At 37.4% G+C, this 18,430-nt stretch overlaps 1 protein-coding gene across 1 annotated transcript in view; it reads right to left on the bottom strand.

Moving 5' to 3' along the window:
• ST8SIA4 (ST8 alpha-N-acetyl-neuraminide alpha-2,8-sialyltransferase 4) overlaps window positions 1–18,430 on the bottom strand; it is a 64,546-nt gene that overhangs the window by 25,285 nt on the left and 20,831 nt on the right. The window contains exon 4 of the mRNA XM_030005385.1: window positions 9,888–10,181. Coding sequence (XP_029861245.1) covers window positions 9,888–10,181 — 294 coding nt within the window. The remainder of the gene's footprint in view (window positions 1–9,887; window positions 10,182–18,430) is intronic.

Here is an 18,430-nt window from a genome sequence, read left to right as displayed (position 1 = left end):
GGATCCACACACAATGTTAATCTCCCATACATCTGTAGACATGTCCTTATGTCTACACATAAGCATAGGGACAGCAGGACACCTAAGAACAGGATTCACAGGAACAACGTCTGCTGAAAGAGATGCGTAAGACAGAATGCACAGAGGAACAGAGACTTCAGTCTAGCCTGGGAAGGAAATAAGGACTGGTGAGATTTAAATCTCATCCCACCCGAAACGCAGGCACATAGCATCTAACTCAACCAAGGTGCGCCTTCCAATACCAAAGAAGCAGAATTCAGACCCGTCACCTGATGAACCAGTTAATTTCTTTCAAAACATGTTCTGTGCTTAAAATATCACCAGGCATGACAGCACTGACCTAACCACCTGGCTCCTTTATCTCCCAAGTGTTTAGAATACAGCAATGCTCACCCTTTTTCTCACTTTCTACCTTAGTCTCTTAATTCGTTGATGCAAATTGGAACAGGCTGGTAGGCTTCCCTTAGTCTCTGAAAACCCTGTAGTTGGCTAATGTAGCAAATACTCACACAAATTCTTTCCCTCACATGGTGGATTAACCCTGGCCAGCAGCCAAGCACTACACAGCTGCTCTCTCCCTTTCTGCTCCCTCCTCGGTGGGATGGGGGAGAGAACAGGAAGAGCAAAAGCAAGGAAACTCATGGATCAAGATAAAGACAGCTTACTAGGCGAATGAAAGATAGGGTGGAAAAGGCAATCCCTCACCGTCACCCACAAGCAGACTGAGCCCCACCTCATCTCAGCAATGGGCACCTTGGAAGACACCCCCCGGCCCCCCCGCCTCACACTTCTGCTACCACAGTTTTATTGCTTGCTGAGCATGACGCTATATGGTATGGCATTTCTTTGGTCAGTTCAGGTCAGCTGTCCTGGCTGTGTCCCTTCCCAGCTTTTTGCCCAGTACCTGCCTTCTCACTGGTGGTAGGAGAGTGAGACATGGAGAAGGCTTTGAGGCTCTGGAAGCACTGTTCAACAACAGCCAGAACAGTGTTACCAACACCGTTTTACCCCCAAATCCAAAACATAGCACCTGTATTTTGGCACAGGGCTGCCATGAAGAAAGTTACCTCCATCCCAGCCAGACCCAGTACACCTCAGAAAGAGGGATGAACAGGAGGTTTTCTCCTACACAACAGAGAAATACTCTAAACCCTGGACTCCTTTTGTAAAAGGAAGAGACAGACTGCTTCCCCACAAGCTGTCTTTGGGAGGAAGGTAGCCATTAGCCTTGGCATTTGGTAACTTCAGACATAAAATGCCCAAATGCTACTCAGTCCTTCTGACTTGAAGCACTTATGTCTTTCTCCATACACAAACAAGAACCGAAGGACTTCGAACCAACCCATCAAAGCATTCTTGAAGAAACTCACACATACTAGAAAGTGAGGGTACAGAAGATACTAAGCCAAACTGCTTCTTCCTATCCTGACACCAGTTTTGGGATTGTCCCAGTGTATTATTTCACTGAAGGACTGGACTGTTTATTCATTTTCACAAACAAGCCAATGACTTGAATTGGAGTATAAGGTAACTGACAGCATCATCTTCAATCCGTCATGGTCCTCCACGCAGAATGAAAGGCCATACTCTGTTCTTGATCTAGCTCTGCTAATGCCAATGTGGCAGCTAGAAGTGTAACACAGAAGAATTACAAAAGAACAACTACAGGCATGTGTATCCATTTCTATCTTCTCTCTTTCAGTTTGGTTTGGACTTTTTGTTTTGTGTGTCCCTGTCCTGTTCCACGCACCTCCCCACCCCCAAAAAATGTAACAAAGATGAAAAGAGAAAAAAAGCTTAGCCTTTAAAATTTTCTCTTTGTAACTATTTTTATTATTTTTTTTCTAGATGAAGGGATCAACTTAAAAAAAGATCAATAAATATATTTAGAACTAGTAGAATTTGTCAAATGATAACATGGTATCAGAACAACTCTCCACTTTTACAGAAAAGTTCAGATCCAAAGGCATTTTTAGCCAGATGGTACTGGGCAAAAAGCTGGGAAGGGACACAGGCAGGACAGCTGACCTGAACTGACCAAAGGGAAATGCCATACCATATAGTGTATAAAGCTATAACTTTCTTTATTTCCACATTTCCTCAGTAATTAACTAAGCACTTGAAGAAACCTGTTACTGGCTGAATGCTCAAATACAATTGCTCCTCATCACGAAAGTTCAGTAAGATCAAAGCTAAATGCAAACATCTTTGAAAATTCTTGGGAGGCATTACAATCAAAACAAAAAATAGCAGAATTGTAATTATTATAAGTTTTACCTTAGAAACAGCACTTTAAAAGGAAGGAAACCTGACAGAACTTCCTCATGCGCACATGTATCATATAGAATCAACAGATAGCTCACCTCACGTGTCAAAAAAAAGAAGCTGCTCTCCATCCTATTAATAATATCTATCCAACATGACTCTCTATGGACTCCAGTCCTCTCTGTAGTTTGATCCTCAAAGACAGACTATAAAAGCTGCTTCTGGTTTGCTTCTCAGCTGCACAGCTACAATTTCTGTTACAGGAGTACGATATGGTCAAATGAGAATTAATTTTGCACATTTTTATAGTTTTCAGAAACACAGAAATTAACAGATTTTATGAAACCAAAGATAAGATAAAAAATTGAAAAATTATAATAATAATACAGTAGCAAAATATTTTTGAAATAAATCTGAAAATACACTGTATGAATAAATTATGTGTTATTTATTCCCTGCTTAGCTGCCAACAGTCATTAGCATTATGTACAGTGCTGTTGCTCATGGTAGACAAAAGAAGCAGCAAAACTTGAAAATGGGTAATTTCATTACTATTTTTCTTATAACTGATACTGTTGCTCTCCTCTAGTTGAAATCTGAAATTCAACCTTAGAAGAGTAAGTTTTACAAGTCTTAAGTATATACATTGCTGATAATCAGGAACAAAGCAGCTGCCACAGCACAAGGGACAAAAAAACCCAACAACCCCACAAACTAAAAACTCACAGAATTTTGTCATCAAAAGGTAAATAAAAATAAGAATAATGGTTGTCGCCCCACAATCATGACCAGGCTTTTCATAGCATACTTCGTGGAATGGGCCAGGCAATGAAAAATACAAAAAGCAGACAAGTTTAGTACACATTCAGTTTCCTCCTGGTGCCCTCCTCTACTTCAAGTGTGTTTGCCCCCATTGAAAAAGCTCTCATTTTCTCACAAAGTGATGTATCTCTTGGCAGACCTTGCTAAATCTTCCCAAAACACAATAAAATAGGAGATCTTCTGCAAAGGAAATAAAAGTGCATCCTGAGAAACTTTGAACCAGATGAGGAGGCACCCTTATGAGGTGCATGGGCCCTGAAGCCCTGGTAATTAACTGCTAGACTGAAAGATCAACCCCGGAGTGTCTCCACTTCAAGAATGGGAGCATCACCTCCTGCTCTCCTGTTAGTACAGGATCCCTGGATCCAAAGAACGACTTCACAGAACAGATTAAGTTCTGAAAATCCAAACTAACTGGCATCCCATTTGTTTGTATAACTTACCAACTCTACTGATAAGTTACACCAAGGGCACAAGGGTACTGTAATATAGAACTCCTATTTTAACATCCACGTATACGAAAAACGGGATTGTACTCCACTGAAAAGTAGGGAAATGTGTGAATCTTTTTCCTAATATTTTGAATATTTGAATGACATGATGCAAAAGACATGGTCATTTTATATTAAGTATAGCATTGTATTTTTAGCCTAATGGCCTTTTTTTTTTAATCTTTTGTTTTCTGCTGTGATTATTTAATTCATCCGTGTACTCCAAAATGTCTTCTCTTAAGAAATATATTTTAGCAGTAAAGAAAAAAGCGAAGTCTGTTAACAGTAAGAAAAGAAACAGAAGTGTTTACAATATGGAGTGCTCCCAGCAATTGTTTCTTCATTAGCACAGAGGCTGCTGGAGAACTATTTGATTTCTGCATATGTGAGTTTCTCCAAGTATTTTTCCTGTAATTCCCACAGCAAAGGACTCTGAAGCCATGGTGAAGTTGTGTAAAAGGTCACTACATTCAAACAACAGCTGTTTGCTTTCACTGATAATGGAGAAAAGACTTTGCACTGAAAAGTGACCATAAATAGGCATAGCATACTCTTCACACAGACAAAACACAGAGATTTCAGTGGGAATTCTGCCATGTTTAATGCAGGATCAACTCTAATACCAGTCTTTTGCAGGCAGTATCAAGGAGGAAATAAGCTGAGCACAGGCAAATCCCACAGGATGGATGTCCATGCAATTGTTCTATACCCAGAAGAGGGGAAGGAATCTTATGTGAAGCAATTTCAGCAATACTGCAGCTGAGTGACTAAGAGTTCATGGGATGGCTCCAATAGGAAGAAAAGCCAAGAAAACATTCTTACACATGAAGATGAGTGTGAGAACTTTGTTTTGTGGAGTTGGAAGAGGAAACATAAGAAGAAACTTCTCAGAAAACTACTGCATTGTAAAAGACTGTATTGCTTGCTGGGGTGGGGGGTAGCGGTGTTCTGCCTCTTCAGCAAATGCCTTCAGATAATTGCCAGCAGAAGCAGATGAGCTGTGCAAGGCTGCAGGAGTTAACTCTGGCCTCCACCTAATGTACCAACAAGATGCTTAGTGTCAGGAGCCCTCTCTACTCCCTCCAGGGAACTGCAAGGCAGGATCCATAGCAGAAAGCATCTGCTGATTCTACTTTCCGGTTTGGTTGTCTGCCACCATTGGAAGTAAACAACAAGATCTGGACTCTAGTCCCAGCAGGCTCAGTTCCTGTTTGCCTGTTTAATGCACCTTCCATTAGAGCTCTGGTACTGAGACCAGACTCTATACAGACACTATCCACACCTCAGAGTATCATCTGACTTGGAAAATATTATTAAAAATAATCCCAATTAAAGAGTTCAACATCAAATCTCAGGCCTATTAATAAATCAAAGTTTCTGAAATTTGCTGTTAAATTAAAAAAAAAAAAAAAAAAAAGTTGTGTGGTTTGCTTATTATAATTAACCTTCCTGGCAGTAGCATTAGAGAGCAAATAAATCCTTTTAATCAGCTAAGCTCTTCATTTATAGATTCTAGTTCCATCTTGAACTCTGTTATGTATTGACTACCTCAATTATGTTGTCAATAATATGTGCACAATTACATAAAAAGTTCCATAAAACAGCTTTTAGAAACACTTTGTGAAAAAATCATGCAACTCCCCCTAAAGCTCCTTCCCAATCCAATTTTCTAACTTGAAACACAAACTTGGTGATCAAGACATACAAAAGCAAAATAGAGAAAATAAATTATCACATGAAACCACTTGATCTAAATCTACTGAAGTAAAAAATATGAATCCTATGTCCATTTAAGATATGCTATTGATTACAAAAAAGTAGTTATCATGTTGGAGTTAGTATTTACATAATCTGTTTTTAAAACTTGGAATCCCTCTGAGATTTTACAAGAGTGGCCTTCACTCACAGAAGTTTAATAAGGCATGAAATCTGTAAAAAAGTGATTTCTTTTTCCAACACCACATTACCTTTTTTATGACCCAAAAAGTGCACAAATGGACAGGAAAAAATAGTTTTTCAAAATTATTTCAGAATGCAGTCATTATTCTATTATCTGATCAAGAGCGACTACCAAATACTATGTGCTGCTCAGAAAGTTTCTTTCATTAAAAGAGAAGGAAAAATAGGAGAGAGAATTTCAGTGCCATATGTTATTGCAGCAAAACTGCTCTGTTATTATGTAAACCAGTACATAGGAATACAGAATTTGGCCTCACTAGATCAGAACCGAAGTCTAAGAAAGTTAATGTTCTGTCTTTAGAAACTGCCTATGCCTTATGCTTTAAAGACTTATGAAGGAAAACAACGAATTTGCCTGACCAATTTGGCAGTGTGATACACACAAAGAGAAATAGAGACAATACTTTCCAAGCCTTGTGGCTGCCAGCCTGCATCCTTCAGCATTAAACATCTCTATTAGTATTTAATATGTCAGGTTGGAATTATGAACTTAACTTTATTGATGATTAGTTACTTGAAGATTTAGCCCACAATATACTACATTTCCATATTTTTAATAAAATAGTAGGTGCATTAAATCAAAGAACTCTTGATATGAATTGAAATTTACACTGGGAATTTGTTTGTTCTTCCAAAAAAAAAAGACAACCTTATAATTATAGCTTTTTAGAACAGACATCTTCTCTTTTCAGGCAGTTATCAGGCCTGTAGCAGTGTTTTGTGTTTTTAGATTATGAAGACATGTAGTTGTAATATAATACATTAAAGTTTCAAATAAAAGCCTCATTTCAACCAGCTGAGCGATATGGGTATGGTATAGCCCTGTGGTATACTACATCTACAGATGTATCTGTGGTATAGGAAGATCAGCATGGGTGCATAAGTCTTCTGAAACAGCTTAATGGAATCTTTTAGCTTGTTAAACATAAAACTGCACCTTTTATTCGTCTCCATAAGAATATGCTTTCAAGTTGAGGACAGTTCTTCAGTAGACTCTCCTGGCATTATGTCTTTGGCATGGTCTAACAAAAATCTCACTGTCTTTACAAATTTGGGAGGGTTTCAAAATATAAAAAGTAACGTAAGACCCATACTGACTTTCTTGACTGATTCTCTTATCATTAAAGTCTAATTTAAAACAGCTCTACGTACCTTCATATAAATTATTATTTAATGCAAAATATGCATAGTCAAATAAAGAGTGAAGCCAGAGTGCTTTGGAATTATCAAGGAAAGAAACCAGAAACAAAAGAAGTTAATACTTACTTGCACGGAGGTTAAGAGGGGCTTGGGGATGTTACAAATATTACCACAGGCCAATGATTGCAAATGCTACATTCCCATGTGTCTGCTCTAAACTTTTGTAGCCTTTAATGAAAATCATTGAGCTACTTTTAAGCACAAAGACACAACCATCTGAGAATGCTTACAATCTACAAAACAACGATTGCACATGCAGGTAGTTTCCTTGTGTAAAGTAAGACAGTCTACAAAAAACACTTCTTCCAGTTCAGCCTTCCTTATCATGCTTTCATCAATAAATCAAACTTCACCTACCTCTTACGGCTTAAGAGGCTGAAAGACATAGCATAAGCCTTGCATTCTCACAGTCTTACATACATGCTTAGGCGCCCTATGAAGGAGATTAGGTGCTTTGCACAGGTCTTGCTGTATATTTTAAAATGCAGGTTTTGTGGGTAGATTTCCTGGTTTTGCTTCTTATTCAACTAACAGGAATCTTCACATTCTATTTATTTTACCCTTTCTGTTTTGCAACACCACAGGCTTCCACTAGGTCATCACTGTTAACATGGTCACAAACTTGCAAGCAGAGAGCTTGCAAAAGCATCAAACATACAAACAAATATATCAAATCTATCAAAAAAACCCCCCAAAATTAGTTCAGATTCATAAAACAAGGAGTGTTTTATAGGAGCTCCTTTTTGGTGGTGTCTCTTCAGAGGCTCATAAATCATCAGTTTACACTGAATTTGAAATAAACATGAGCACAACAGATAGAACACAGTATTATGAAGATTCTCCTTAAAGCTAAGTATGTAAGTTGCACACACCGTTTTAAATGGCAGCAGACTTAGCTGTCCATTAGTTTCAAACTGCAGTTACCAGTTGTGACTTGTTTAAACTTTCCCAAGTCTTACTGCTCAAAATGAACTGATTTGATAATCAGGTCATGCAGCTTTAAATTTTACTTTATTTTTCAAGTTACTTTACTTATTTGTAGAAAATACTTATTTTTAGCTCAGGCACATTTTTATTTAAGAACAGTTTTTGCTTAATTTCTCATACTACCATGGTATTCCATTTGACATACAAACCTAACAGATCTTAAGAGAGATGTAATTCAAGCTGTAATGAGATGATACACTCTCCCTAAATTTAACTTTGCTGTAATAAAAACCTCATTATTATGGGCTGGTGCTTTAAGACTGCCATCTAAGAAGTCTAAAGAATATTTGTTCCAAATGTATTAGTGCTAACTGTATTACTTCCAAACTTGACTCACGAAGACATATTCACCTCACGCACCTCACTTCATGAAGTCAAGAGTTAGACCAAAGATAAATTTGACTTCTTGTTTTGTTCCTACTCAAATTACAAAAAAGAACAGTAAAGAATACAATTTGATATTCAGTTACTTCCCACAAGAAGTGGAGGACCTAAGGTTTAGAGCACAGATTCAACAACCTGACAAATTTGTGCAGTCATATCAGATGACACTGCTAGGTATAATCTGAAATACAGTATAGTCTAAATTTTCAACACCAATTCTGATGGTAGAGCTTTTGTTGCCTTTCTTTCAGAGATTCATCAGTGCTAATTCTTTTTTTAAGACAAAGCCCCCTAAAGGACGTTAAAGTTGGCCAACTGAAAGACTGCATGTTCTGAATTACCATTCACATTTGATAATTTTGCCCAGATTTAGCAGATGAAAATGAGAACAGCTATTTGTAAACTGGAAGTAATCTTATTTATTCAGATTTATACACACACACAAAACCCACCACACCCATCCATGTGTTATAGGCATTTTGAATACATGAAAATTCCACACAGTCAGGGACCATAAATAGCTGAAGTGTAACTGTATAACAGAACAACTATCCAAACAGCTATGGAAACTGAGCAACGCAGTAAAAAATTAAAGGATTTCCAAATTCCAAAGGGAACAGATTATTTTTTCCAGTGCCAGAAGTGTACCACAGGAAGAATAGAGCAGTTAATCTATTTGCGACATGGCAGAAGGAGAAAAGCATATTCAGAAGTCCTAATATCCTGAAGAACAACTTATTTCTCATATTTCTAAGCTTTATTCTCATACTCCTGTACTAGATTGGGGTAACAGCTCAAACATTCCCTCTGATCTTATCTCTGCTGCTGTAACAGTACCAACTTTTTAGGCAGATACATGATCAGTAACTGGGGTACAAGTCAATACCAATACTTTAAGGCAACTCCCAAAACCCCACAGACAGCATAGTTCAAGGAACTCAAACTGAATATTATCATACTGTCATAATTCACTGCACAAACAGATATTGCACTACCATCATCTTCTGAATGTTTTTCATGCACAGCCCTATGTACTTTTATTTGTAGTGACAACAACATTGGAGCCTTCATCTGACAGTCTTGCTTAATTATGGGGCTAAAAAAAAAGTCTCTGCACAAAGCATGGATGCTTTTTTTTTCTTTTCTTTTCTTTTTTTTTTTTTTTTTTTTTTTTTTTTTTTTACCAACTGCTAACATTAATATTGATCAGAATCACTGAAAAAGTTTTTGAATTGCCCAAGCATCCGGCCAAATTCAAAAGGAGAAAGATTGCAACAAATTCTAGATGTTTTAGGAAGGAGCTCATTATTTTCAGATCTGCCAGACTTCATCATTTACATGGTTGTTACCTTACCCCTACGCTATTTAAATTATACTTTTTATCTCCATAGTCTTGCCCAAAAGAAGACACGTAGCACTTTCATTGTCCTCTGCTTTGATGACTCACAGATACTCTTTGAATTCAGACTATTTTGTCATTAATCACTATAATGATCATTAAAAAATTGTGTATGTAAAAGTGAAAGTGAAAAGTTATTGCGCTAATGCATTTCAGTTGTTTGCATTAGAGCAGGCTAAATGAGTGGATGACATTTATTACCAAACAAACTCATTTTATCATAAATGCAATCCATTACAACAATAATGGAAATATCAAACTCCTTTCAACATTTTACTTGAGCTTTTTTCTGCCTGTTAGGAATTCTAGTTATTAGCTTCATTGTGCCAAGGACAGACCAGTCTTTTCCAGACACTTACCCTCTGACAGCATGAATAAGTCTCAGTGATGGATAGGCGGTTCGCACTTTCAATTTATTCTTAAGGATTAATGCATTAACCCACTCCACATGCTTCTCTCCGCCTTTGACCATGAAAGCAGGGATCCAAAGGACACTGTCATTCAGCATGGATAGTCTATGCACAAATTTTTCTCTGTCACTCTCATTCCGAAAGCCTCCAAATGCTCTTTGTACAACTGATGGGTTCATGGTAATAAAATCAGATTTAGTTCCCACATCGGCAGCAAACTCCACCACAGGAGCTAGATTGCACCTGAAGAGGAAGAAATTAATGGGAAAAATGAAAATAAATATGAAACATTAACTCAGAAAAATGTGTGCATGAAGGGAAAGCTGCAAATGAACATGAAAGCCCATTTCAATTTAACATGAGAAAAAAATACCAGTGATAATAGGTGTGATAACACGTAGCATTTTACCCAACTTGGACATTCATTAGACAAATTTTTAAAAAACATTAAATGTACATAATGCTGCAAGAAAAAGAAGTTCTTTGTACATATGAAAACCACGTCATCATGCTTTAAAATGCACCGACAGCTATAGTAGCACTTACGAATAAGAGTACGCTTTCTAACACCTATTACCTTTCATTAGTGTTCATTTGTCATCATGTTACCAACAGCTCGCACTCTTAAAGGAAGCCATGCCAGCCAGTTAAAGTAGAATTTATACAGGTTAGTCATTGCATTTTTTTTACAGTACGGTATTTAAATATGATTTACAAATGAACTTTACCCCATGTTAAATGAGTTTTTGGTATTTTGGGTTTTGGTATTATCACTGCAGCTGATCAGATGTTGTGAAATTTCGTATTTTCTTTTAATTTCGAAATGAAATTTTTGGGAAAAAAGTATTAATCTTTCAATTTTCCTTGATGTCTCATTTTCAAACCTTGTTTAATTTTGCAGTAGCCTTGTGCTTTTTTCTAGGCTTGAGAAAAAGGTCTCATCGGGCCTTTGTTCAGCAGTTTTTTACCTCCGTTACATAAATACATATATGTGTATTTATATGTAATCACACACAGGCAGTATTCTCCATGGGCAGCATTGCATGCAGGTGACAAAAGGCAATTCAGAAATTGTGATTTCAGTGACCAGTATGATCCAGCTGAAACAAATCACCTCCACAACATCCCAAGTGAATTAGCCTGTAGCTGGTACGCCCCAAATAAGTATCCTGACACAACAATATTTTCACAATTTAACAAACTGCTCTGTTGAGGTGAAGTATGCCAAGAAGCAATGTTGGAACTAGGTCCTTCAAAAGATTTGTATATTATTATATTATTAATATAAATAGTATTCTATTAGTTCTGCAGTTCTTTTCTGGTGAAGTTTTTACTTAAGCTTATCCCTTAGCATCTTCTAAAGGCCAGATCTCCAACATCATATACAAATAACTGAAGTCAGCAGGGCAATATTAACACCAACTGATCACCTAGTCCTGACTGATAATACCAACTTCTCAGAACATCATTTTCATTCTGTAATTATCAGCTAAAGAAGTGGTCCTGTCTTCCTAAGAAAGAAACATTCGGAAGACTGTAAAGTGTATATATTCTTAGGAGGTAAAGCTGTCCAAGTTTCTGATGACATGTGGGTAGATGTAAGCTTTATTAGGAAACGGATTTACATTCTTCAGTATCTTTATACATCCGTTCCACAAACCATCTGCATGTATTAGGCTGCTGAGAGTAGTATGTTTTAGAAAATGGTAGTTAGGGCACAAGAAAAAATTCCACTGATTTCAATACTGGCTTTGAAAATTGTTTCTAAAAACCTTAATGCATGAACCTATAACCTGCAATTGTCAGAAGTTTGGTATTGCATAAAATCTAAAAATAAAAAAAATAATCAAACCAAGGACTTAAAATCAACCAAATTCACTAAATTACTGGTGCTTTTGAAAATACATCTTTTAAGGGCAGACTGCACATAAGGAAGGATTTTTGCATAGTAGGGATTTTTTCAGTAGTCACATCTACATGCACGTGATGGCATCTATTACTTACAAACATAGGACAGAGCTTGACATTGCAAATCCTGCTCTGTGTCCAGTTTTGAGAAGCACCTATGTACCAACACTATCTTGTTGAAAAAGCTGTATGCCATATGCAAAGTGTGCACATATAAAATAGGCCTTGTGGTTCTAAAATTATTCTCTGCCTTTTGACAGCTCCTTTCTGATCTGCCAACAGCATCAGTGCCTAAATCTTAAAAGTGTATGTAGTTTGAAACCAGCATATAAATGTAATTTCACCTAAAACCTGAAAAAATCATCACAGGCATACCAAATACAAGGGCTACTTACCTTGCATGTCATTACTGCTTCATCAGTAGTATACTTAATATCAAATACTGTATTTTAGAAAGGTATACAGTATAAGCAGCATAAATTCTTAACAAATTGCATATTCAGATTTTTCAAGTATAACTTCAGAAAGTAATAAGCAATCCAAATGCACTCAGTAACAATGGGGTTTTCTATTGTCTACGAACAATTATTTAGAATATTAGTCGTATTTTTCAAGCTCAAGCTCATATGTCTCAAATTAGACAACTGATTATAATATCAGAGGCAGGTAAGGCATTTTGCTTTCTAAATGCTGAGCACCTCTTAACCTTTGATCTTTTAAAAATTCAGTTATATAAATGTGGACTAGTAGCAGTGCTGAAGTTTGAAATAATGCAGTAAGTGCATCTGCACTTTGAAAGGCTCTGTTTTCAAAGAAGTAACTAGATGCTGTTAGCAGTACACTAAGATTGTTATTTTAGTAGAATACGAATGTAAGACAAGCTCTACACAAATTTCTAGCTCTGTGAAGGAAATAAACATTACTACAATAGTTGTAGTTGACCAAGTTATAAAAATAATACCCCCATTATGCCACTTCTCATTTTCTTAGAGGTTATTTCCTTCAAAGAGTGATTCTAGTGCTCATTAAATTACAAGTGTCAATATTGAATATTTACAATATATTTATCCACAAAGTTGGAAAATATAAAACACCTGCTACAACCCCTCAATTAAAATCAGCACATTCTTCAGTACAGAGTAAATGTAGCAGTTATGTCAGAAGTGTTTCCATACGAGCTTAAGAGTTTATGTGCTAGTGACGAACTGTAACACTTACCCTAAACTGCTAGTACCTGATAATTTATATTTCCAGGTGAGTTCAAGAAAATTTTATAGAAAGGTATCATGGAATCAAAGAATGGTTTGGGTTGGAAGGGACCTTTAAAGGTCATCTAGTCCAATGCTCCTGCGATGAGCAAGGACATCTTCAACTAGATCAGGTTGCTCAGAGCCCCAGCCAGCCTGATCTTGAATGTTTCCAGGGATGGGGCATCTACCACATCTCTGAGCAACGTATTCCAGTATTTCACCACCCCTGTTGTAAAAAATTTCTTCCTTATATCTAGTATGAATCTACCCTCTTTTAGTTTAAAACCATTACCACTAGTCCTATTGCAACAGGCCCTGCTAAACAGTTTCTCCCCATCTTTCTTGTGTGTTTCAGGGCTAATAAAACTAGCTATTGTATATTTGTATATAGACCTGAGTATATGTAAATAGTTTTTGTTACCTGTTGCAGAGCTTTTGTCGTAACCTCTAATGCATCTTTGTGCTATGCCAGAGTGTCATACAGTTGTTGGAATTTTTAAGTTTATTTTGTTAGCAGACATCAATGACCTCCCATCAATTCTCAGGACTCTTTCAAGAAAACTCTGTATTCAGAGACACACATAAACATATACTTGTTTTCTTTTAAGTCAAATTAAGAAGCCTATTAACTGAAAAACTGAAATGGGCAATGCAGTACCCTTCCCTCGTTAAATTCTTCAGTTCTAGCTCATTTGTCCTAAGGCACAGAATGCAAATATATCCACAACAGTGATGAGGAGGTGAGGGGGGGCTCTGCACCACAAGCTTTACCTTTATGTGCCTACAAATTTGTACACAGCAAATGAAACCTTTAAGTTGTCATTGCTATATCAAATCCAGCAGGAAGAATACATAGAAGACTGTCATTTACTGAGTTTCTCTTTCTCACATGCCACATTATTGATAACTTGCAACTATATAATTGCTTAAAATTTGACTCCAAAACACAATTTTCTGCAACATACTATCATCTTGCATTGATTCTAAAAAAACTTCAGTATTGCCTTCATGTCAGTCAACCTGCAAGTATAGAATCATAGAAACATTTAGGTTGGAAAAGACCTTCAAGATTATCGAGTCCAACCATCAACCATGCCCACTAAAACCATGTCCTGAAGTACCCCATCTACTCGGTTTTTTAATACCTCCAGGGATGGTGACTCAACCACTTCCCTGGGCAGCCTGTACCAATGTCTGACAACCCTCTCAGTAAAAAAATTTTTCCTAATACCCAACCTAAATCTCCCTTGCTGCAACTTGAGGCCATTTCCTCTTGTCCTATCTCTAGCCACCTGACAGAAAAGACCAGCACCCACCTCGCTACAACCCCCTTTCAGGTAGTTGTAGAGAGCTATAAGGTCTCCCCTCAGCCTCCTCTTCTCCAGACTAAACAGCCCCAGCTCCCTCAGCCACTCCTCATAAGACTTGTGCTCCAGGCCCCTCACCAACTTGGTTGCCCTTCTCTGGACACGCTCCAGCAACTCAATGTCTTTCTTGTAGTGAGGGGCCCAAAAGTGAACACAGTACTCGAGGTGCGGCCTCACCAGTGCGGAGTACAGGGGAACAACCACCTCCCTGCTTCTGCTGACCACACTATTTCTGATACAGGCCAGGATGTCGTTGGCCTTCTTGGCCACCTGGGCACACTGCAGGCTCATATTCAGCCGGCTGTCAACCAGCACCCCCAGGTCTTTCTCTGCCCGGAAGCTTTCCAGCCACTCTTCCCCAAGCCTGTAGCGCTGCATGGGGTTGTTGTGACCCAAGTGCAGGACCCGGCACTTAGCCTTGTTGAACTTCATACGATTGGCCTCAGCCCATCGATCCAGCCTGTCCAGATCTCTTTGTAGAGCCTCCCTACCCTCAAGCAGATCAACCCTGCCTCCCAACTTGGTGTCATCTGCAAACTTGCTGAGGGTGCACTCAATCCCCTCATCCAAATCATTGATAAGTAAGTAAGTGGGCTGCAGGTCAAAGCTGAGCTGGGCAAACTTGCTCTGAGGTTACTAACACGGAGAATATGAGAAGAGGTTGTAATTAACAGTCACACATAGCACTGAAGATTGACTTGAGCAATTAAGCAAACAGCTGTAAATATGAGCATTGAGAATATACAACACATTACATAAGGGTTTGTAAACCTCCTTCTCCTGAGCCCAAGCTATTGACTGTTTCCAGAGAAACTGATGAAATGCAGCTTGCCACAGCACCAAGAATTTTGCATAATAATGGTTTTCATGAGTTCCTTTGGTTTCCTTTTTTTTCCATAAAAATTCACTGTAAGCATATTCTTTAAAACTAACAAGCTTATGCCTGTTTTTTCTATACAATTTTGTTTAATCAGAAGCTCTAGCTCATTCTTTTTTTCCTTGCACTAAACTAGCAAATAATTAGAGTCATTATTTGCTCCCTTACTTCTTCTAAGCACTAGCTACAGTAGAAGTGTTCAGAAATTGGTCTAATGAGACAAAGATTGGCACATTTGGGAGAAGGGGTTAGGAAAAAACCTAAGTAAGTGGAAAACGTTCATAATCTGTGTGATTGGTATAGGCAATAATATGCAAGTGCCTCAAATTAATGCTGCAGTCCCTGTTCATCCCATGAGATCATCCCAGACCATATCCAAAGCCTCAGCGCATCCATTTCAACAGGGTAGTCTGTCTAAACTTACTATTGGGCATCAATTATATGATTTAGGCAATCAGCAAGTTTACAGGGTCACCTGATTTACATAGTGTTCATGTATAATCATGACACTGAAAGGCAAATATATATATATGTATAAAATATTCATAGTAAAAATGCAGAGGTTACCACACATGAGCTTTCAGTGTGGGAGCAGAGTATTTTCAACAGGAACATGCACTGCAATGCTATCACTAAAAAAAAATCTGGGGTAAATGGGAAAAATTAGTTCATGTCTGAAATATCACATGGTATTTGGGTATCTGTAGAATAACTAAGATCAACTGAGATCCTAAGATACACATGCCAAAAAGTCTCAGCGATTGAAAACCTGCTTCTTCCACAACTGTGTGTTGTATGTATTAGTTACAGTGGGATATATTAAGAAAAAGTGTGGGGAAAAAAGAACTAAACTGCCAATGGCTGGAGTTGCATGCATGAGAAAAGACTGAAGAATGGACTAAGTGCTGCTATACCACACTTACATCAAAGTAATCAACCATGGGTTTGCTGTGACACCTCTATGGCCCAAACACATCCACAACCTATTTAGTCTTTTAGAGAGCAGAGTTTAACAAAGAAAATAATGAAATCATATTCACAAAAATACACTTAAATGCAAAGACAGTTATTCCACAGGGATTCAGTTGAACTTGCTTGGTGACTGATAAACATACAGCTCATGTATATGCATGTAAATGTCCAATACATAATATTCATAGGCCACGTATCAGTATTTTCAAGTTAATTTTAAATAAAAGCCTTAAAAATTTGCTTGAGTAAAAGCAATTACTATTTCCATTTTATTTGACATTGAGAACTAAAAGCATATTCTTCATATGGTAATAACGCAAGGATTGGCCGTGAATCTGTATACTTGTTAATCCTCTAACAATCTGTGCAGTTGAGGTTTACAGGTTGAAATAAATATTTGGAAACCACTCTAAAGTCCAAGCTGCACAAAAGTGCCGTAAAAACATGCTTTGTTTCATTAGCTCTCCTTGTAGAGCAAAGCCAAAAATATCCATCACACAATATTAACCACATACACTCTGAGAAGCCAAAAAAAGAAAATTAGATTGTTGCTGGAAGACATAACAGTAAACCCATCTGAAACTTAAGGTGTTACCTAAACTAGTATCAGTTTACATACACCCTTTCCTGAACAGCCTGCAAGCTTTTATATTCAGGTTCATACCCAGATGCTCATATGAATCAAACTTGCAATCTTGAATTCAAAGATTCTTGACATTTTAAGAAACACTTGGATGTGAAAGTAAAATTCAAGGCTCAAACACACGGGGAAAAAAAAAAAAGTTAAGTTCAAGGCAGCAGACAAGATATCAGCTGGAATACTCTCTACCCAGTCTATTTGCAGGAAGCACATCACCCTAATATCTGTGTATATGTAGCACATCATTTCACCCAGTTCTTCAAATAAAGGTGTGCAGCAGCAGTAATTACTTTCACATACACATACACCCAAAAAAGGGAGATTTACAAAAAAAACCATGCACAAACCTTCTACCTCCCCCTGCCGAATCCAATGATTAATAAAATGTATGGATTCTCACATGTTCTGTATACTTGTTTGGCTCCTGATAAAACCAAAATTGCTTCAAATTAACTATAGGGATCTGGATTAGCAGGGAATCCCCTGACATATCCCACTTCATCCCAGTCCTTATCCTCTGCATGGCACAATAGAGAATGTCTCATGAGAACTGCAAGCTGTGTAGAGGCTCAGGTACAGCATAATTATGGATTCTATTCACACACAGGAATCACAGCTGTCTTTTAAGATGTGCCATGTAAAATACACAATTGTTGACCTGACATCCCCTTTTATAACACAAGTCCAAAAGAATCCTGAATTTGTGACTGGTTTCGCTTTAGTTAGAAGATACATTTTTGTGACATCACCTGCATTACTTCTTGTCACCCGAACTAGAACCTATACTGATCATTAAATTCTTTCTTCCCAAATATTCCTTAACACCAGTGACTAAAATGCAAGTTATCCTCAACTGACACAGCACAGTGAAGTGACGGAAAATGTCTAAGTGGTATTTTAGAAACAGTGGCAAAACATACTATTTACCTCTTTACTGTAAGTCCTTGCTGCAACATTATCCATGAATTACAGAGTTTTACTGTTCTTTCCAATACGATTACTTTGACACCAAAATAAAGAAAGGAATTTCTATCACTGAAAGTTTGTTGCAGGTGGGAAAAAAAAAAAAACAAAACCTACAGCAGTGAAATATTGAGAATGTAAGAAAATCTGAGAAATGGAACTTAGTACTGAATAGCTGCATCTTCACCTTTTTATGTGAAAATCCTTTACACATTACTGTCTATAAAGGGCATATTCTACAGGGCAATGATCAAAATGCTACAGAACCATTACTATTCCGATATAGAAAACTTTAGAACAGTTCTGCAACACCGTGAAGAAAGAAAGGGTTAAAAAAATTTATTCTTGCAATAAATTCAGGCAAAATGATAGTTTTCATTGAGTTGGAGAAGCACTTTGGGGTCGTGAGATTGGAATGTAGAAAAAAGCAGTAGTTTCAACATTCAAAAACAGAGAACAACAAAAAAGGCAATGTTTAGACAAATGTGAACATTGTCATACCTCTTAATTGAAAC

Source organism: Aquila chrysaetos, chromosome Z (genome assembly GCF_900496995.4).
Source record: "Aquila chrysaetos chrysaetos chromosome Z, bAquChr1.4, whole genome shotgun sequence".
Lineage (NCBI taxonomy): Eukaryota > Metazoa > Chordata > Aves > Accipitriformes > Accipitridae > Aquila > Aquila chrysaetos.
Note: the sequence above shows the minus strand (reverse complement) of the source record. Positions and strands in the feature narration are given on the sequence as shown.